The sequence below is a fragment of the Montipora capricornis genome, chromosome 11, assembly GCF_036669925.1.
Source record: "Montipora capricornis isolate CH-2021 chromosome 11, ASM3666992v2, whole genome shotgun sequence".
Taxonomy (NCBI): domain Eukaryota; kingdom Metazoa; phylum Cnidaria; class Anthozoa; order Scleractinia; family Acroporidae; genus Montipora; species Montipora capricornis.
This window is the reverse complement of record NC_090893.1, coordinates 24102118-24124617: the sequence shown is the minus strand read 5'-3', so window position 1 is coordinate 24124617 and position 22500 is coordinate 24102118. Positions and strand designations below refer to the sequence as shown.

The following is a 22500-nucleotide window of genomic DNA, read 5'->3' as shown; positions in this document are numbered from 1 at the left end:
TGTTTGTTCTTCATTAGTGCGTAAGGAGACCCCCCTGTAAATGATCGACATAATATGCATCAATACAAATCATGAACCATAGAAAGGGTGGAGGGGGCGCTCTAATGAAAGAAATCGGAGACTAAGACTTAAGATGCAAGAGGTGAAGCAAAAATAATCTTCAACCAAGTTTTCCAACCGTAAATAAGAAAGCGAAGGACACATTCAGAAATGCAGATCGCATGCACAGAAAATTGGAAAGGAAGATCAAGGTCGTTTCATGGGCCTCATTCACGCGGTGGCCATATTGGCCAGAGACAATAGATTTCGTACCCCGAACCTCGAGTTGAAATGTTTGGGAACGAGTTTCGGTGGGACAAAACAAAAGTTTTCAATCCCTCGGGACTCAACATGGCCCATTTCATCCAAACCAGCATTTGTTTTCCCTTTGGTTCGCTTGCTGCTTCAGTTCCTTATTTAATCTGTTAAACCCTTGGCCATTCGTACTTACTTACTTCATTTCTTTACTTGCTCATTCAGTCAGTCAATAAGTCAATTAATCTTTCGGTAGCAACTCAGTCATTGTATCGGTCAGTACTTTCGATGGTTTCTTAACCAGTCGGATGGCGAAACTTGGTTCCTTCCCTCATTTGTTTTACTCATTGTAGTTACGTTTTATAGAAAATTTGAGTGAACTCCAGCCTCGCCTGGGAAACTGATTCTTGGGTTCCAGAAACACTGGAATCCAGTGTTTCTGAATGTTCTATTGAAAAATTTCCTGGGGGGCATGTTCCCAGAATCCCCCAGGTACCTAGCGCCTTTAGCGCTCGCAAGACGCCTTGCAGCGTCAAAAAATGTCACGCCTGGTGCTTTCAGAAATATGTAGGCCAACGTAAGTTGATTAGTCAGCCAGGCGGATGGGCATCCTTCCTTTGTTCCTTTGTTCAGTCATTCAGTTAGTCCGTCATGACAACGACGGCTACGAGAACCGGCGCCACATAACAAATGGTTTACTTAGCAAAAACACATACTTCTGCATGCCCCGCACGTGCGTTTAACATTTTGATACACTCCTTTGAAGTTTTCGTCCTGACAATGAAGTGAAATAATCAAATTTGAAGTTATGTGCAGGAAGCGAGCATTGGAGGATGAACTTTACATTTTCTCTTCAAAAACCCACACCGTCCATACCAATTTTGTTTCTGGAATGTGGATACACATTGCGATAACGGGGAATAATAGTTTTAGATAAAATTCTCGCAGCCGTCCTCGTCGCCTTTTCTTGAGGTCTCTAAACGAGTCCTTTTAACTGACACTGATCGTTATAACAGATAAATACAATTTGGAACAACTCTAAAGTTCCGGATCACAAACACTTTTGCTTTTCACTTCAGTTTCCAGCTAACAGCTCCATATGTAGTACAATATGTTAATTAAAATTTCATAAATTATCACTGACCAAGAGTTGCAATTTCCCACAGGACCACTCCGTAGGACCAACTGCAAGTAAAACAAAACAAGTTAACACCTATGCAATACATTGAATTAGGAATGCACTAGCATCTGGCATGTTGCATTCACTGACCCTAAAAACACCACACTCGATACTTACACATCGCTCTTGGTGGTAAAGATCTCTTCAAAAAGTGACTCTGGAGCCATCCACTTCACTGGCAATTTCTTCCCAGTGTCTACTTTGTAGACCTCATGGTACAAGTGCCGCATCAATCCGAAGTCACCAATTTTTACTTTCTTGCCATGTCCCACCAGAATGTTCCTCGCTGCTAGGTCCCTGTGCACCAGACCCTTCTGGGAAAGATAGGTCTGTAAAAGAAAAATGATTATGGGTATTGCAAGGGATTTGTGATGAGGGCCCAAGGCACTGGATTCTCACAAAAATATCTTTCCTGGAAGCGTGGAGCCTCCTATCACAGAATCCTTTTAAGGTTAATTGTTCCTCCCGCACACAAGAACGCCACATTCCTTTCTCGTTATGAGACGTTAACCAATTATTTGCTTTATTTTTAAGAGTGTGACCAAATAAAAAAGCTGTAATAACGTCCACTGCAATTTGCAACGGAAATTTGAAGCTTGAAAATTACACGGAATTTAAGGTGAAGGTTAACTTTTCTTACCATATTGAACACGATCTCTGATTGGTTGAAAGAGGGAAAGGAATATGGGCTCCCGTGAAGCAGACTCTTGCAGGTGGGAGAAACGACTGACCCTAAAAGAGTCTGTGATAGGAGGCTAAGACCAGCAGAGATGTAACCGCCTATTTAGGGCTAATCCAATAGAGGTGCCACTCAACTTGTTTCCTTGAGGAGCATGTGCTAATCCTGGTGCCAGCACGTACCAAAGAGTTTTAATTGGGTTTTGCCGAGAAAGGGCGTTACATACATTTAAAAGAAACGTGAAAATATCATTCAAAAAAAAACGTTAAAAAACATGACGGGGAGTAGAAAAAATAGCATATCATCCACATATGACCATCACAAACCTCTGTTGTATGAAAAAAGTCATTACAAAAGAGCTCAAAGAAGAGTGAGCTAAGCATTGATCTTTCAAGCAGATCTGATGTTGTTGAGATGAAACCAGTTGAAACAAGACTTTGAGCTTGCCATGGTTTGGTTATGTAACTACTGATTATGTCATCAGCATCCGACACCAAAGATCGACAGTAACGCACGCAAAAACTCCGAAACTTGCTGAGAAAGACGGGATGAATAAGAAATTAAACGCAGGAAAAGCCTAAGGCAAATACAAAAAAAAAGAAAGACCACTTACCATGCCACGTGCTACCTGCCAGGCAAGCTTTACTGGATCAAGTGGAGCAAACGAGTCACAATCCTCGTCACATTCATCAGCTGTATTATTACTGGGGGCATCTTCCTGGTTTGATGCGGATGATGAAAACGTTACAAAGGGTGTTTTCAATTCAATAGTAACAGAAGCATCAACTTCGGTTCCGTTTTCTTCCACAGATATGGAAGGCCCAATATTTTCACGCAATATTGTTTTCTCTTCTTCTGTTTGACCATCCTAGATATATATAAAAAAAAAAGGACCATACAGATAACTTGAAATGAAATAAATGTATCTTTAAAGTGCTTATAGACGAAATGACGAAGTGATCCTCGCATTTATCGTCCGGGTAAGTGCGAATATCGCTTCTTCATTTCGACAGATAACGTTAGTGAGTAAAACTAAGAAGGGGTCATTGCTGCCAGTTTAGTTGAAAAGTACATAAATATTGGCCATTATAGTATATTACGTTATATTATATTATATTATATTCAGCTAACCCTAACCGCAACGGTTGTTAATGCGCTAGAACGTTTCCTAGAGATTTTCAAAACTTCACATTCGTCAACATTAAAACTTAGTCCCCATGATGCAGTCCGGTTAAACAGACCGTACAGATCATTTTGCAGGGCTTCGCGGTCCTCTTGACGACGAACAACTCTATAACACTTCGCATCATCAGCATAGAGAGCCATACTGGTGCATGGGCTGACAAACTTGGGGAGGTCGATCACGTATAAAAGATATAGGAACGGAGCCAACAGGCTGACCTGAGGAACACCTTCTGCGATCTGGAAGTCAATTGCAAATAGTCTGAGAACCAAAGGAGAAGGGGACCCGAGATGCTGTACAAACCAAGCTCGTGAAGAAGACGGCGGTGTGGAACCGAGTCAAACGCTGAAAACAATGGTCAGGGTAGATCATATCGATCTCATTCCCTGCATCCAAGACTGTCCCAAGGTCGTTCAGAACGGACAGAAGCTGTGTCGAAGAGCTGATAGTAAATCTGCCAGTTCGGGAATACGTTTGGAGAGCACATAGCGTTCGCAGAGCTTACTGACGATGGAGAGAAGTGAGATCTGCCTGTAGTTGGTGACATCGGTTCTTGGCCCCTTCTTTTGCAGCGGGCATATATTATTATTATTATTATTATTATTATTATTATGCTGTTGACATATAAGCTCAAATATACCGTTGCAAGTTTTTCAACAATGATTATAATTGGTCACTACATCCAAAAATTTTACTAAATGTCGCCTGTTATCGTAAGCTTGAGCTGTAGGCTTTTTGCATGTGCATGTCTCTCTGTTGATGTTCGGTAGTATGACTCCGTACGGAACATGCCAACAGACAGCAGTAAAACAAATATATATAGCTTTAGCCAAGCCTAAAAGCAGAGCTCCGGGGTTCTTTATTCTTACGAGAAGTTAACTTGGCTTGAGACTGCAATCCAATCGAAACCCAGTACCTAGTCAGCGGTCAACTTAAAAAAAAAACCCAGCTGACCTCGATGAGCTCAAAACTTGAGCCCACGATATGGTCACGTAATACTGGTCACATTGGCATACATGGATGGGTGAACGCACGTACGGTCGTGGAGTACAATATCTTCTTACCCATGATGCTATACGTACGCGCCTTTGACGCGCGGAGCTCCGCTATAATAAAGATGAATCTTTCACACCGGATAAGACCAATAGTGAAAGGATGTACCTGGTCCCTAGTTGAGTTCTGTTCCCTTGCTCCGTTGTACATCTCTTCATCTTCGTCAACGACGGTAGCTCCAACGGTAGATGTTTTTATCTGCGTGGACGAAATCAGGGCCAAGTTGTTAGAAGCGAGATAACTTCACATCTCCAAAAAACGATGTTGGAACAGTCCGAACTAAAACGCAGGTGTAATGAGTTTTGGCTTGTCATCTTTTAATTGTATGTTTGCTTGAGTCTACGATACTGGATTGTTGTTGTTGTTGTTGTTGTTGTTTTTCAAAAAAAAATGAGAAACTTTTTAGCAAGTACGGGACACCACGTTAAAAGCTTATAAAAAAAAATTGGATGTGGCGAGATAAGATGAAGGAAATACTGTCCTGTTATAACTTACAAGTGCACCTTAGGTGAGTGTACTAGAAAAATATTAGGGAGGAAAGCGTATTGCCTTGCTTCTCTTCGCTCTCAACCACTGAAGTAAGTCGCCATGAGGAATGTACTCGACAATCAGACGAAGTGGAGTAGCTGTGGTCCAACAGCCCACGAAATTCAGCACGTTTGGATTCTTCCCCACTACCTTCATGGTCTCAATCTCATCCAAAAATTCGTATTTCTGCTCTTCAGTGGCGTTTTCTTGAGAAAAAAAGTCATGAAATAATGTTGAAAAAATCAGTTTCAAAGTAGGTTGCTTGAGGCCGGGACAAACCAGGCGATAAGTCGCTGCAAAACGTCGCAGCGACAAGTCGGCGCAACAATTCGCCTTGTGTGACACGGTTAATTTTACAAAAATCACTGTCGCTGAGGCAGAATTTTGTCGCCGCGTTTAGTCGCACGAATTCAAACGAGTTTGAATTCGTGCGACTAATTGTAGCGACACAATTAGCAGCATTGTCGCACCGTGTGTATACTTCCGGCAAAAAATAATGAATATAAATGAACCAATGAGAGAGCGTCATATGGTCAGCCATATTGAATTAGATAACTAATTCACATTCCCCTTCATACGAGATCACTGCGTGTGCACCGAACAGGCGTCGTGTCGCAGCGACATGTTTTGCAAGTAGTACACATGGAGCAACTTATCGCAGAGACCTGTCTCTGCGACTTGTCGCCTACAGTGTCCTGGTCTTTAGGGTTTCAGTGTGATGAACGGTTAATTGTTTTATTGTAATCTGACCGCAGTTTACGCAGTAAAACACAACCAAGCATTACCGTCTTTTCTAATACAGGGCACAATGGAGAGTCTTTAATTGCCAGTAGCTACCGTGCCTCCGTGAGATACAAATCAGAAGCTACGATTTAACTGTCACTTTAACTGTCACTTAGAAGCTTGCGAAGGCCTGATAAGCGAGTAATTAGTTTAAATCTTTGGCATTTCCTTAATCATTGTTGCATGGGTTTTGTAAAAAAGTTTTTCAGTAATTAAGTTTATTTTACAAACTTCATTAGTTGTCAAGTCTAATCCTTTAAACTAAGTTTCTTGTCCTCGTGGTCTTTACAGTTGGTCTGATTTCGTTTTAAATTCGCTAGCAATCGAGGTATCATTAGTTTTTTTCAGCAATATGTTATTACCACGTGGAGCTATAATTTATACTCAGACAGAATTTTTCCGGAGTACTTCAGTGGCTTATACCTGGTTATATTTCATTATTAAATTTTCGACCTCGGATATTGCGTTTTTAGCTTTCTGATTGGTTCATTCAATCTCATTGATCAGCTCATATACTGTATGCCCTAATATGGAAAATGATTGTGTCAAGTGTTGCCAAGCTGGAAACTAATTGGCCTTAATTTCCAAATGTCCAAGCTTTCAGAAAGTAATGAAAATTTTATAAAACAATTATTTCATTCACACTTGTTGGATATGAGACTGGTTATCGCCAACGTAACACTACTCGCCTCATTGGTTGTTTACAATCTCATATCTGATGTGCGCTCGCGGAAAAATTGTTAAATAAAATTTCAGTTTACAGCTTATTGAATCAAGGGAATAAATCACGTGTCCCTCATCCCTACATCAAGAACACTTTATTTCGAAGTCAAACCCGTAAATTAGTCCTTTAATCGCCCTAAATCGGTTTACCCTTGAGAGTCGTTTGGTGTTGCATGCAGTGTCATGACATGAGTGCAATCACGCTCATCGACATAAAGCTATAATTGTAATGAGATTCACATTAGCTGGTGTAGGAGTCACAAGGTCACCCTCTAACCATGACGTCATCCAAAACCCCAACCAAAGAGCGATACATGAATTAAAGTTCTCTAGAACAAGCATTCAAATTTTTACAATGCAGTTGAAGTCGAAGCTAAATAGTTGATGCTTGCATTGCGTACTTCTTTACCTTAATTGACTCCAGGGATACAAATGCAAGGTAATTACTTCGGTGTGTGATCCATACAAGGAATAGGCACTTTCATACCCACCATGTAATTCTTTAACAGCAACGATCTTGTACTTGAAATTTTTCTCACACCAGTCTTTGGTATTCTTGTTAAAGAACTCCAATCCGTCAATCAATTTGGCTTTGTGCACCTTCCCAAATGCTCCTTGACCCACCTCTTCCAATGATTCTATTCTCTCCGGAGGAATTTCGCAGGAATTCAGTGGTTTAATATCCTTTGCTGTCCTAAAAACAACAACAACACAAAGTAACAACATCAATTACAGCTATCCAGATGTGGAAAAGGTTTCAGTAAGTTATAGGACTCACGCAACGTCACAACAAATTTGATTTTAGGTCGCAGAAGGAATGGGGCTTATTCCTAACAGTTGGCGACAAGTGCTTTACCTTTGGACCATAAACAAAATAGACCTCTCACAACAGCCTTTCTTACTATCTTTTTGTTTTGTTTCTGCAACTCTGACACTACGCGAGACCATTATCAATTGAGGCTTAAATGAGTGTTGGGGCACAGATCATTATTTGAACAACCCTACATCTTTCCCTATGATACCCTGCAGCTTAAACCCACCCTTGGACCTTCTGATTACCTCACAGAGTTCTAAAGTGTGATGTCATAAAAAACTAAATTTGTGAAATTATGGGATTTTTCGCAGTATAGAGTGTTTTCACCCACACGTGAACAGTAACCTTGTTTTTCTACTGAAATAAAGGAAAACGTTTGCATGATAACAGATCTCAATTCCCGGAGAATTAGTTGGGGACACCAACAAGGCTGCCATTCCTTTGTTTAGGGACACCAATGTGGCCGCCGTGACGTCACGTGAAAACACTATTATGAAACGACAACATCCGAAAGGCCTACGGGCCAAAAATGAGCATTTCAGGGCAAAAAAATGTTTGAGATATTAGCCCAGTTATGCTCATGTGACAATTATCTCAGTCTCTTTACTGCTAGGACTGAAGTGTCGAAATGGAGTATATTTGCAATTGTACAGAACGAGATGTTTCATGTTAACCCCCGGGTTAATGAAATGAAGAGATTTATTTTTTGATGTTGACTCAGGGGTACTCTAAAAAATCTGAGTGCCCATTTGAACCTACGACATTTCGATTACTAGTTTGGATACTCTGCCCCTGAGCTATAGGAAACTAGTGGAAGCTACGCCATTAAACTACAATCATGGAAAAATTCTTCGGAACAATTCAGCATTTTATCTTTCAACTCACTTATCGCATATTCTGGACTCTTTTGCAATCCCTTTTCCCCCATTCAATGTTACTTGAGGGAAATGAAGTGAAAACAGTTTGCAGAACTGAGACTGGACCAGTTGATGCCCAACATTGATTGGGTGGGGAGGGGAGGGGGGGAGCGCCTCAGTGAAGTCCCAAAAATGTGTACTGGAATGAGTGCTCCAAAGGAATTTGTCCATGATCGTAGGTTCCAATGACAACTGTCCCTCTATACTGCAAGGACTGAAACTGTCTGCAGCGTGCATTGATTTCTTGATACATAAATGAAGTGGATGACAAATGTTAATCCCTGTGACTGAAATGAAGAGATGATATTTCCGATGGTAACGCGGTAATACTCGGAAAGAATCCGACAGCTCCTTTGCAGGTTTTTAACCCACGACAGCCTTCCGATGACTACAGTATTTCGGATGCTCAAGCACTGAGCTATAAGACACTCGTAGGAGCCATGCCATGATCCATGATTTCGATTGTGTCTCGGTGATACTCGGAAAAATTCTGAGAGCTCCTTTTTAGGAGTCAAACCTACGACCTTCCAATTACAACTTCAGATTCTTCACCACTGGGCTATAGGAGACTCGTGGGAGCTATAATCACTGGCAAAAGTCTTGGGACGCTCACCCTTTTAGGTTGGTTTTCGTATTTAGTTTCATTAACTGTACTAAATAAGAAACCCGCCTGTTCATGCTTCAATAAACATCTAAATGAGTTAACCAGATAGAAAAGCCCTGTACAGGCCTGCAAATGATCGCGTCCCGGAAATGATCCCTGGACCAGAAATGATCCCCAAATTGGACAGCAAATGATTCCCGGACCAGAACTGATCCCCAAACTGGAACGCCAAATGATCCCTGACCAGAAATGGTTACGTCATCAGTAATTAAGAATGGAATGGACTCGAGAATTTACAGACAGGAGAAAAAAGGAAAGGAACTTTATATTAAATGTTTTTAATTAGTATGTTTACGTCATGTCAAACTCATTAAAGACGAGAGGGAGACAATAACTTCCACAAAATTCAGTTGTCCCACCAGACATGAATTCTTGAAGGTTAAATCCCGAAACGTCGCTTCGTTTTTTTCTTTATTACTTTGCCAGAGCATAACAGCGGCTGCGAAAAAGTTAACAATTCGAAAAGGCTCTGCCTATCGTTATGATAAGCTTCTCAATATAAGGACAGCAAAATGAAATGAAAATTGAAAAGGCGAAATCAAACCAGAAAAGAGTAAGCTGCACTACGTGCAAGATTCACAATTTAAAATCAAACAACGAAAATTTTTTGAGCCCAAAATAGTGACCTCATTCAAACTCGATGCGGTTTTGCAGTTTACACGATAGATGAAATCGTATCATTTTGAAAACGCTCCACTTTTGGCAGCGTTTTGTTGCGGTCTCGATCGATGTCGTGTAAACAGAATACGTAACCGCATTAGAAACGTTGCTGTTACAAATGAAAACGGGTTTGCGTAAACGCTAATGAGCTTTGTTCTCTCCCAGATACTATTTTTAGCTTTGTGCATTAAAAAAAATTCCACATGCAATTGAATCCACCGATTCAAGAACAAGTTTGAATGGCAGTCTTAAAGCCGCGAAATTTTAATTTCATTTTAAAAGTTGAGTATCTTACCTAAAATAATTTATAAAACAGAGTTTTGAAATTGTAAAGCAAAAGCGAATTGTGAAGGATAATGAATTTTGAAATAAAAGGATATAAATCTCAAACGCGTCATAATCTCCGAGACTGACACATTAAAGTTCAACGACAATAGGACTCTGGAGAACGGTTGGTTAAAGTTTTGTGCACTTCCACAATGTAGGCTAAGCATCGTAAATGATCCCTTTCTTTTTCATTTTATTTATTTTGGCCCAAAAATATGCATGCTAATTTTGTTATTTGGTACAGGATGTTTACCGGCTTTTATTGTTGCTTTATGCCTGACCAGAGGCTTTTGCAGTTTCCTCATTTATCCGTGGACTTTTCGTGGAGTCCACACCATTTCCTGGTTTTTAGGGTATTATTTATTACGATCATTTCCTGTCGGGGAATATTTCCTCTCCACTTTGGGGATTATTTCCGGTCCTGGGATCATCTGCGGGCCTGTTCAGCCCCTATTTAACGCTTACGTGTAACAACTACATGTGCAGCAAAAACGCCTGTAAGTGGCTAATAGTATTGAAACATTTTGGTCTAAATGTGGAAGAAATTGAAACTAAAGCAATTTTTTTTTCAATAATTCTTTATATCTCCAGCATCCGATCTTCAGTGTGCGATCATTTCAAACAGCACATGGCTTAAAACTCAGTTTCAACAAGAATTTTCCCGCCATTTTTTTTTTCCAAACTATTCACATAAAATATTATTTATCGCGAAGCGTTGTATCTTTTATGTTCAAATAACCTCTCAAAATAAAGATTTTTTAACGATCTTTCCATTGATATTTTTTGCGTGATTTTTATATTCTCCGTCAAAATAAGCATAACAATCAAAACACAAAAATAGCCACGGAAGCAACAAATTAGTTACATTTACATGTACCTCTTTGTCGAACTTTCATACTTAACACAGGAATTTTTAGTTATAGTAAAAAAATTTTCTCTATTTGTTAGCAACATCCTTTCAAATTTCAGAGAATCGACGGATCCGCAAATATTTTACTATTGTTTTTCAATGGGCTGTCAAAAAGGTCACACCGATGTTATGCACAAGCCGGCAGGTACAAAACACAGGTCACAGGTTACAGGTCATTGTTTTACCAATACGGAAAGTATCCTAAACATTCATAAAAGCTAACCTTAGGCTTAATTAGGCCTAAACAAGAGTTTTTAGGCCTAAGGCCTGAATGTTTAGGATACTGTGTGTATTGGTAAAACAATGACTTGTGACCTGTAAGGCAATTGGCTAATATAACAACATACGTTCTGCTAAATTTGGAAAGAAACGGAGGTAACGCCAATTTTCTAAAATAAATTTCGATTTTCCGACTTGCTGGTCGGGAAAAAAAAGTCTTTGTGATTGAGTTTCATGGCCTGAAAGTGGGTAATTATGTAGAAATCCGGCCGTCCAAATTTGAAAGTAATCGGAGCCGTTCTTCGCTGTTTTCGATCTGCTAACATCAGAATCTGCCAACAGGCTAGTGACCGAGCCCTAATTTGCATACATCTCCCGGTCATAGCGATACCTGTTGATTACGCATGCACATATTAACGAGTAAAAATCGAGTTTTATATTTATCATTTTATCATTGAAACTTGCAGAAAACTACAACACCGTAATTAGAATTTTCCACAAAAAGCGACAATACTTAAATTGTCCACTGGGTTGAAGTGCGAGGATCACTTGTCTTAGTCGTCTACAACCAGCACTTCCATCAAGAAATTGATGTCAGTTTTCCATGCGTCTGTCCTGTTGTTGATCATGAATTTCCTCATAACATTGTCAAAGTAGCTGTGGATCCACGAGGCGATAGCCGATCAATAACAGGACAGATGCATGAAAAACTGACATCAGTTTGTTTTTTTACAATAACAAAAAGGCAGGGGGGTCAAGATTAAGTCCAAACAGGAGAAGAACGCGAGACAAAAATGCGAGAAACTTCAATCTCAAGCAAGCAATATCACGTCAATATCGCATAAATTATAAATTCATGTGTCTGTCCGGTTATTGACAATAAAAATTAGCCAATAAGCGCGCGAGAGTTTAGCAGTCATTGTAAAAATAAACATTTATTTCATTTCATTTCATTTATTTAATAATTTTTAGGAATTCTTTAATCACACTATCAACGCCCACTTTAAACACCTTTGTTTTCTCGGTAGTGGCTCTTTGTTTATAGGTCCCAAAAAAAAAAAAAAAAAAAAATCACTTTACGTAAATTATTTTTTTCTAAAATACCATGTAAAGGAATGTTGCATATTCATTTTTTCACCCACTCTCTCCGAAACCCAGCGATTGGTAAGCGCTTTACGTCTTCGTTTTGGTTTTATTTGTCGTTTTCCTCTTGCTTTTCTTTTTTCTACACGAGTTTCACTTGTAACTTTCTCTTTGGGATTTACTACTTTCAGTCAATACAACTTGCTGGGCACTTTGTCGTCCTAAAAGTTGCGCTTATTGCAGCCTAAAATGGCCCTTGCCACTTCAATAAAATTAATATTGACCAAAACGCAACTTACACATCCTGTTACAGATGGGTAATGACCAATGAGAATATACCCCTGGTAAAGCAGATTTCAGTTTTTGCAATCAGGCATAACAGGTTTTCTTTCTGATTATTATTATTTTTTATTTTATTGTAGTTTTAAAAAAGAAGCATTGTGTTATCTACCCCAATTTAGGAGTCATTAAAAATTACTGTACCAGTTAAAAGAAAAAAAGCTTACCACTTTGCAGGACGCTTCTTCCTTCTCTTTTTATGGCAAGAAAAACCAATCATAAGTAGAAAGCCAAGCAAAGATACACCGCCAACGGAAAAACCAAGAATACTCGCCATGGAAAAACCTGGTCCACTGACATCTAACAATTTTCAATGCAATAGTTTTAATAAAATTCTTAGAACAAACATTGGCCGTTTTTATACTAGAGACGCATAATCCGTCCAGACGAATTATGCGTCTCTCATGTTATCCGTCTAGTGTAAAGACGGGACGAACTATAAGAGACGTATAATTCGTCTTGGACTAACTTGGCCAAACATTTTTTCTTCGTCTGTTAAATTCGTCTAGTATAAAGACGGGCACTAGACGCATAATGCGTCTGGACGAACTTTCCAGTTTAGTGCGTCTTCGAGGACGCACTAAAATAGATTCTTCGTCCAGACGCATAATGCGTCTTGTGGCCATCTTTATACTAGACGAATTTAACAGACGCAGAAAAAATGTTTGCCCAAGTTCGTCCCAGACGAATTATGCGTCTCTAGTATAAAAACGGCCATTATCGTCAGATAGCGTTAAAGCCGTTAACTATCTGTGTGTTTAAAACAAGGGAACAATTACGCTTAACTCTCATGAACAGGTATATCTGCAGATGACTTCACACGCAATAACGATAAAAATTTGCAACGCGTTGCAGGAATTGAGACGGTTATAAGATTTGCCTTTGAGGAAACATTATCACCCATTATACATAGCACAACCGACGATAAACTTTATGCCTTTGAAATCTAATGCAACATTCTCTAGATATTATTGGTTTTTTATGCCCCTAATAAACATGGAGATTTTTCAGTTCAGAGTTTAATGGACATAACTGATATAAAGACACAGCCATACAGCTTCATTTTGTATTATCGCTGGTAATCCTTGCTATCAGCAGTGCCATTTATTCACAAATTACACTTTTTTTTCTCTAAATAGCACCTTTTCCCCAGCCAATGAGAAAGGAACACTAAAACCGAACAACCAATCAGATTTCAAGGTTTGTTTAAAGTAACGAATCAAATTGCACGAAAATGAGATACAAAGAAAGACACTGTGTGATCTGACTTGAATTTCCTATAAATGGAACATATTTTTCCCTTGTTACCCTTGATTGAGCCTTTGACACATGACGTCTAAAAGGTTTCTGTTTTGCATAGAAAATGATACGTAAAAGCGTTTCTCGTTCCGCTTTGTTATAAACTGGCAACTGGATCAATAAACTATTAGTACTGACTAAGAGCCTGTGTTTGAGCTATTAATGGGCCCTTAGCAGGATAGTGATCACATATGGTACAAATCCGCCATACTGGGACGCAAATTGCGCTCTGGGACATCTAAAACAAAGCTAATTAACCTAAATTTTCTTTGTTTTAGATATCCCAGTGGGCAATTTGCGTACCACTATGGCGGTTTTTGCACCATGTGATCACTATCCCGCAAAGGGCCCATTAAGCGATTTGAAATGGATGTAATAAAGTGGTAATTGAACTTCGTGTCGTGTGCGATTTTGGACTGAAATCATACTTGTGATTTGAATATGAAGATTTCACAAGTCTCATTTCAGACCAAACTGCACTCCACTGAGTTATTAGCATTATAAATTACTACCTGTATACTATCAGAAGAAAAAGAAAAACACATTGAACAAAAAAACGCAAAAAGATAACTCTAGGTCCTTGCCCTGCGTCAATCTTTCGAACAACTATGTAACTCTTACCAACTTCCTTTGTTTTTACTGACTGAACGGAACTCTTCGGTCCATCACCAGCAGAACTGGAGGCCAACACCTGCAATTCATATTCTGTGGATCCTTGCAATCCAGTGACAGTCTTTGTGTAAAGTGGAGCGTTGGAAACATCAATAAATTAAACATCTGGTTTGTCACCAGACCCTTTCCTATTAATAAACAACTTAAATCCTCGGATTATTCCATTTCTGGAGTCTTTGGGTGGCAGCTGCCAAGATGCTGTGACACTTGTAGAAGTGCTTGCAGTCACGATAAATCCACAGGGAGCACTTAAGGGAACTTAAATTTAAATGAATAAAAGAAATAAATGATTTCTGTTCATTTATTCTAAGATTTATTACTTGTGTTACAGGGATAAGAAAAAATGAAGACTTCAGTGGCTCTACAATTTTACTTACACGTAAGTCCACATGCAATTCCTGCAAGTCCAGGACTTAAGTGTGCTAAGGTCAAGCACTAAGTCATTGCAATATGGGCTCATTGAAATTGTCGTCATCATCATCATCATTTTTACTTTGTCACAATCGCTCAGGCAATTAATGACGGTGCCTATTAATTCAAAGGTACTTTTGCCCTGGTCTACGATTATGCAGGAAACGTAGATCTTAACAAGTGTTATTGAAATCCAAAAAGAAAATTGGGGGTAACAATGCATTTTTCAAAGATAATTGATGAATAATATTTGTAAAAAGCTTTAAAATACAAAGAAATGTATGGCGTTCTTTCTCAAATTGAAGCTTAATCATCTCTCAAAAATGCATGGTTACCCCCAATTTCGTTTTTGCATACCAGGAGTCCTTACTAAGATCTACTTTCCCCGCACAAAAATACCCGTGAATTGGTAAGCACGACCAATAGGAAACCCAAGTATCTAGAAATGCACAGAACGTATGTGCAGTAACAATAGCAGGCACCATCCTTAAAGTGCTATGTCTCCTATCTTAGCCATTTTAGGACATAAACATATAGTTTGTACGAGAAGAAGAATGCTGTTTAGCATTTTCAAATATGTCCTTTTGTTCCAGAGATATTCAAGTTTTTCAAATATGCAAATTAGCCAAGTGATGAAATTATAAACTCAACTGAATTAATAATGATAATAATAATAATAATTTATATAGCATTTTACAAATTTCAATGCTTTACAAAAGTAAAAATAATAATAATAATCATACTCATTTAAATGTTTAAAAAATAAAGTAAAAAAGGGTATTACAAATCAAAAATATTTACGGAAAAAATAAGTTTGAAGAAAGCATTAAAAGAGTTAACTGAGGGACAGTTCTGAATATTTAGTGGCAAAGCGTTCCAGAGTCTAGGGGCTGCTGTACCAAAGGCCCTATCACCATAATGTTTAGAGTTTTTTTTATTTACTAGTGCTGTTTACATACAATACTAACTGTTACATACAATACTAACATTACTTACACTACTATTACTTCTTGCAATACTACTACCTATTTACATTACTTACAACACTTACATCACTAAGGACATTACTTAAAGTACAATCGTTACATACCTAATGATTACAAACACTACAAATATTACAGATACTTTCTCTTTCAACAACATTTTTTTAAAATAAATATAAATATTTCAATACCTACATAAATTTAAAAGGAATTGCTTCCCATCTTTTCCTGAAACTTGCAAACGTCCAATTTTCATTTCCTATATATTTCTCGGTTTCAAACTTAATTTTAACTTTTTTTAGAAAGATATTAAAATCAGGGTAAATGCCAGCTTTTCTACATTCCCAAATACACAGTTTTCCCAGAATTATAAGATAGTTTATAATATCAGTTCTATTTAGAAGCCCAAGTATAATATCTTTTAAAGTCACAGTCACGTTTTCCTTAACAAGTTCAAACCACCACGAAGAGAATGTTTTCCAAAAAATTTGCGCATGGGAGCATCCAAAAAGAGGTGATACAACTCTTCCTTTGAAGAGCCACAGAAGGTGCATCTATCACTCAACGACAAATCTATTTTGAAAAGTTTTGAATTTGTATACAATATATAATTAAGCACTCTATATTGGAAGGACCAAATATACGTTTCACTGGCAACGGTTTGTGGAAGTGAGTATATTTCCTCCAAAGAATTTGAGATGTCAAAATCCGAGATTAGTTTCTTAGACATATTAGGCAATTTAGCCTTAGCTGTTATTAATAATTTATAAAAATGCTTACACTTAGCCCTGTAAACGTTGAGTTGTATATCATTATGTTTAAATTTACCGAGTCCATTTCAGGTAACAATTCACACGACCTGCGTTCTTTCGGAACTGATACTCTTAAACCTGTCCATGTCAGGAAATCTGTTTTAAGACCCTTTTGTCTATAAAAATCATAAGACTGGTTATTGTCAGATTCAAATATCAAGTCACATATGTAAACAATCCCGTTTTCATAGTACAATTTATAAAAGACTGATCTATTGTCTATTCTAATGTCCTTATTGTTCCAAATAATTCTTTGTGCATAATTGATATCGGAAAATGTATTTCTAAACTCCTCCCACCAAAGAAGTAAATCCGAATAAAGACCATTTAATAAAGTAGTCAGATCCTTGAATTCATAATTGCATTTCAATAGAAAGGTTCCTCCATAAGGTTTCAAATAATGATTAAAATACGATTTCCAGGGTGTTTTCTTGGTACTATCTAAGATACGCGGAATCCAGGAGAGCCTTAATGTTTTAATTTGGGTTTCAATGTCAATGAGATTTAACCCACCATTTTTAATTGAGTTTATAACAGAGTTTCGCGTAACCTTATCTGGTCCTTTCCATAGAAATTTAAAAATCATTATTTCCATCCTTTTTATGGTTTCCATTGGGGTTTGGATTATCGAAGATACATACAGAAATTTAGGTATCAGAAATGTTTTAACAATTGTCACTCTCCCAAATAAAGATAAACCTCTCATGTTCCAAATATTTATAACTCTCTAAATTTTGTCTAACTTTTCCTGAAAATTTTGTGAAGATAAAACTATCTGATTGCAGGAAAAGATTACTCCTAAATTTTTAACAGTCAAGCACCATTCCAAGCCCAAAGGTTTTTCTCGCGAATTTTTCATTGTCCCAATCCACGTGGCTTTGGTTTTAGAGACATTCATTTTCAAAACTGAAAACCTTTCAAATATGTTAAGACTGTCTAACAGTTCCTTCGCAGAGGCAATATCTGATAACAATGCAGTCATGTTATCTGCATAAGCGAGCAGCTTTGTTTTATTATCACCAATTGTAATCCCTTTTATGTTGGTATTTGATCTGATAGAAATAGCCAGAATTTCAATGGCAACGACGAAAAGATAACGTGACAATGGATCCCCCTGTCTTACTCCTCTTCCCAACTTGAACGTAGGAGAGCTTACACCGTTATTAATTACGCAACTAGAGACATTTTTATAAAACGTTTTCACCCATTTTATAAATTCCGAGCCAAAATTAAAAGCTTCTAAACACTTGTAGAGGAAACACCATTCGATCGAGTCAAATGCTTTTTCGAAATCAATAAAGATCATCATGCCTGGCAGTTCAGAGTGATCTGTGTGGTCTATGATATCAAGTATCGAACGCGCTGTCTCACCAATAAACCTATCCTTTATAAAGCCCGTTTGGTTATGGTGGATAATATCTGGGAGGCAACATTTTATTCTATTAGCAATGACCTTAGAGGCAATTTTGGCATCTACATTAACCAAAGAGATTCGTCTCCAGTTTTCTAAGTAGGATCTGTCCTTTCCTTTCTTATCAATAAGGGTAATAATTGCTTGTCTTTGTGAGGTTGTCATTTCCTCCAACTGGAAAGAGAAGTTAAAAACATCTACTAGTTGATCTGATAAGACGTCCCACAGTGTCTTATAAAATTCAATAGGTATTCCGTCATTTCCTGGTGTTTTACCATTTTCGAACATTTCAATTGCCTTCTTACACTCTTCTTTAGATATAAGTCCTTCACAGCTTGTTCTTTGTTCTTCGCTCAGCTTTGGAATATTCAATTTGTTAAAAAAAGAATCAAACAAGTCACCTTGACCTAGATTGCTTTTAGTACTATACAGTTTTTTAAAATAATCTGAAGCCGAGTTCAATATCTGTTTATAGTCTGATGTAATCACCCCAGAAAGAGACAATTTCTTAATGTATTTTCTTATGTGGTTTCGTTTTTCTAAATTTAAAAAATACTTAATACTTTTTTCTCCATGCTCATGCCATCTTGCCCGTGAGCGCACAATGACATCCTCAGTTTTCTTATCGTAGAACCTTTCTAAAATCTATCTTACATTCCTCCAGTACCTTTCTGGTTTCTACACATGGATTTTTTTCAAAATTAACTTGTGCATCTTGACATTTTTTTTGCATCCTTTCCTCCTCCTCCCTATTAGCTTTCACATGTCTCTTAGAATAATCAATAGAATATAAACGTATATTATATTTAATCCAGTCCCAGATTACCCTCTTATCTAATGTTTAGAGTTGGTTCTAGGTACAATTAGCAGTTCTTATCAGCGGAACGAAGTTTGTGCGTTGGTTTGTATTTTGCAAAAATTTCAAATATATAGTCTGAAGCCTGATTATTTAATGCCTCATATGTAATAAGTATAATTTTAAAATCAATTCGGGCTCTGATTGGCAGCCAGTGCAGTGTTTGTAGTACAGGTGTCACATGCTCCTGTTTCTTTGCGCCTGCTACAAGCCTGGCTGCAGCATTTTGTATGTAAAGCCATAACTTTCTTATGTGGTCATTCGTTATTATGTGATGTGGTTTCATGATTACATGATGTGGTCTTATGGTTATGTGACGTGGTTTCATCATTATGTGATGTAGTTTAACCATTACGTGATGTGGTTTTGCCATTATGTGATTTGGTTTCACCATCATGTGATGTCGTTTCATCATTATGTGATGTGGTTTCAGCATTATGTGATGTGGTTTCACCATTACGTGATCTCGTTTCATCATTATGTGATGTGGTGTCATCATTATGTGATGTGGTTTCAGTCTCTTACGTGATGTAGTTTCATCGTTAGGTGATCCGGTTTCGTCTTAATTTCATTTCTTTGTTCCGTGTTGTGGTTTGTTCATTATGTAATACGGTTTTGTCATAGGCTACGTCCACATACCCGGCAGCCGGGAGTCTGAAATTCGCATATAATTTTCCGGAAATTTCTCATTGATTTCTTCAAAAAGGATAAGACATTTGTTTACAAACCTCAAGCGATTCCAAAAATTGCCTTGGCTTTGAAATAGAAGCAGCTGTTGAGCTTGGGGATAGAGTAAAGTCACAATGGATGTTGATGTCGACACATATTCGTGACGCACTGAGGCAGCTCCATAATAATATCCTCGGAAAACATTACTGAAACTGCCCCAGAGCATTTGATTCTTGTTCAGAAATACCAAACGATTCGAAATAAAGGCCTTTTAACTTTGGGAACGAATTCTCCGAGCCAAAACAAATCGATCACGGTAGATTCTCGACTCACGGGTACGGTTTTCAAAGTACTAGGAACCCAGCAGTCTGAAATTCCCATACAAAACAGGAGAGGCTTAAGCCATGATAAAGTCAAGAAAACGCCTGTGTATATTACACTGATTACATCAACCTCGTTTCATATTATGATATGCCTTGGCACAACCACATTAGTTTAGCTTAATGTCATCATTCTTGTAGGGAAGATTTACCCAAAAAATGTGGGTAAGACCACTGTTTTAGAAAGCCAAAAAGGTCCACTTCCGGATGCTGTCCACTTGTCACGCAACGTTGTGCAACATAAATAGGTCGATGGGATAAAAGCGCTATTGAAACTGAGAATACCTATTTATTCGATTGCAAATACATCCAGTAAGACTACAGACTCTCTTTATTACTGCATGGATATTGATTACTCTCAGCACAAAAGATGGAAGATTTTCGTAAAAAGACAGGGCGAATTTCAGTCTGCCTGGTACTTTGTATTTTGAAAGCCGTACCTGTGAGTCACGAATTTATAGTGATCGATTAAATTTTGTTTCAGCTCGGAGAATTCGTTTCCTAAATCGGAAGACCTTTCTTTCGAATCGCTTGGTATTTCCGAACAAACATCAAATGCTCCGGGGCAGTTTCATTGATGTTTTCCAAGGAAATTATTAGAGAACTGCTTCAGTGTGTCACGAATATTCGAAATCAACAATGCAACTTCACTGTATCTCCAAGATGGAAAGCTGCTTCTATTTCAAAGCCAGGGCAATGTTTGGAATCGCTTGAGGTTTGTAAACAAATTTCTTATCCTCTTTGAAGAAATCATTGAGAAATCTCGGAAAAATTATATGCGAATTTCAGACTCCCAGGTACCTAGTATTTTGAAAACCGTACCCGGCTGCCGGGTATTTGGACGTAGCTACGACAAAGCCGTATCACATAACGAACAAACCACAACACGCAACGAAGAAATGAAATTATGACGAGACCGGATCACTTACGATGACGGCCACATCACATAATAGTGAAATCACGTCACATAATGGTGAAACCCCCATCACCTAATGACAAAACCACATCACGTAATGGTGAAACCACATCACATAATGGTGAAACCACATCACATAATCATGAAACCACATCACATAACCATAAAACCACATCACATAATCACGAAACCACATAATTGCGAATGACCACATAAGTAAGTTATGACTTTCCATAATTTTGCACGCGCTGTAATTTGTTTATCCCTTTATCTGGCAGCCCCAGCTGTGAGAACACCATTACACGAGTCTAATTAAGACGTTACAAACGCATGCACAAGTCTAACACAACTTTCTTGGTCCAGATGGTGCATCCCCTGATGTTAATGACCAGAATATCTTGTAAATTGGAAAATCGAGATGTAAACTCTGTAAAGTGGACAATTTCAGTTTTATCCGGGTTACATCTGAGGCCGTTACTAGTGCACGAGATCATTATGTCATTAATGCACAACTCCAGCTTGGATAAGGAAATAGGGCGCTGACCAGATGAACCAATAGCAATATAAAGTTGTGTGTCATCCGCACACATCATTGCATCTAGTTCGTGTGCATGAATCACATCTTCCAAAGGCGCAAAGAACAATGTGAAGAGAAGAGGGCCTAGTACCGATCCTTGCGGGACTCCGTATAGCAGAATTTTATCAGACTAATCAACATCCTGAATTCTAACCAATTGTGTTCTGTTTGAAAGATACGATCTGAACCAATTGAAAACTGTTATACCATGTCGATGTTGTAGCCTTTGGACGGGCCTTTGGAGCAGAAGTTCATGGTCGATAGTGTCGACAGCGGCCGACATATCTAGCATAACCAAAACCACCTCCTGTTTATTGTCAATAGCACTTAGGATGTCATTAAACACCCGTAATAGCGCGGTCTCAGTACTATGAAAGTGCCTATACGCCGACTGCAACTTGGCCACCAAATGGTTGCCGATAAGATAGTTTGTTGTTTGAGTGGCCACTACACGTTCCAATGTTTTCGACAGAAATGCAATGTTAGTAATCAGACGGTAGCTAGGAAATAATTCATGGTATGCTGTTTGCTTTCTTTATGGATGGTCTGATAACTCCTTTCTTCAAGGGCATAGGAAACACACCAGATGATAGTGATGCATTAATTTTTGATAAATTATGATGAAGGTATCAGAAACACTTGATTATTTGCAGTAAGGTTATAGTAGATGTGCTCCACAACATGAGCATACCAGTTTTGTTAACATGGCAACATACTGGGTTTCAGACCTCCCTGAGATTAAAGGCTTTGCAGGCCACCATTGGAGCTCTATTTTGATATCTGCCAATGGTGCCTCTTGTGCATGATCCTGCAAGCATATAAAGGTCGGGTTTGTGGCCTTGTTAAATGTTTTTCTAGCTTAAAATAAGATCACCAAAAATATTGAAATCAGGATGAGGAGGACTGGAAAAGAGTGAGTTGCCATGAGAACCAATTTCTTTGTAGCTGTAGGTGCATTGCCTGCAGATCTATTGGCACACCACGTTTCAATAGTCTCTGCTGCAAATTGAGCGAGATAGCTCCATTCATATCCTTGATATTATGTTGGTTTGAGTAAATGACATCATATCATCAGTCTTGTTATTTGCATACTTTACACATTTTTTAAACTTACATAATTCCGGAACCAATGCAGATATTTCCAAACAGTAAACAACG

The 22500-nt window shown here is 38.2% G+C and overlaps 1 protein-coding gene across 1 annotated transcript in view; it reads right to left on the bottom strand.

Annotated features, from left to right (window-relative positions):
• The window catches only part of LOC138023240 (platelet-derived growth factor receptor alpha-like), a 6109-nt gene extending 1570 nt beyond the window's left edge, over positions 1 to 4539 (bottom strand). Inside the window, exons 1-6 of the mRNA XM_068870262.1 lie at positions 4498 to 4539; positions 3291 to 3575; positions 2767 to 3021; positions 1592 to 1803; positions 1439 to 1479; positions 1 to 34 (exon numbers count right to left, since the gene is read on the bottom strand). The exon at positions 1 to 34 is cut by the window's left edge and continues 63 nt beyond it. Coding sequence (XP_068726363.1) covers positions 1 to 34; positions 1439 to 1479; positions 1592 to 1803; positions 2767 to 3021; positions 3291 to 3575; positions 4498 to 4539 — 869 coding nt within the window. The remainder of the gene's footprint in view (positions 35 to 1438; positions 1480 to 1591; positions 1804 to 2766; positions 3022 to 3290; positions 3576 to 4497) is intronic.
• Between the last annotated feature and the right edge of the window lie 17961 nt (positions 4540 to 22500).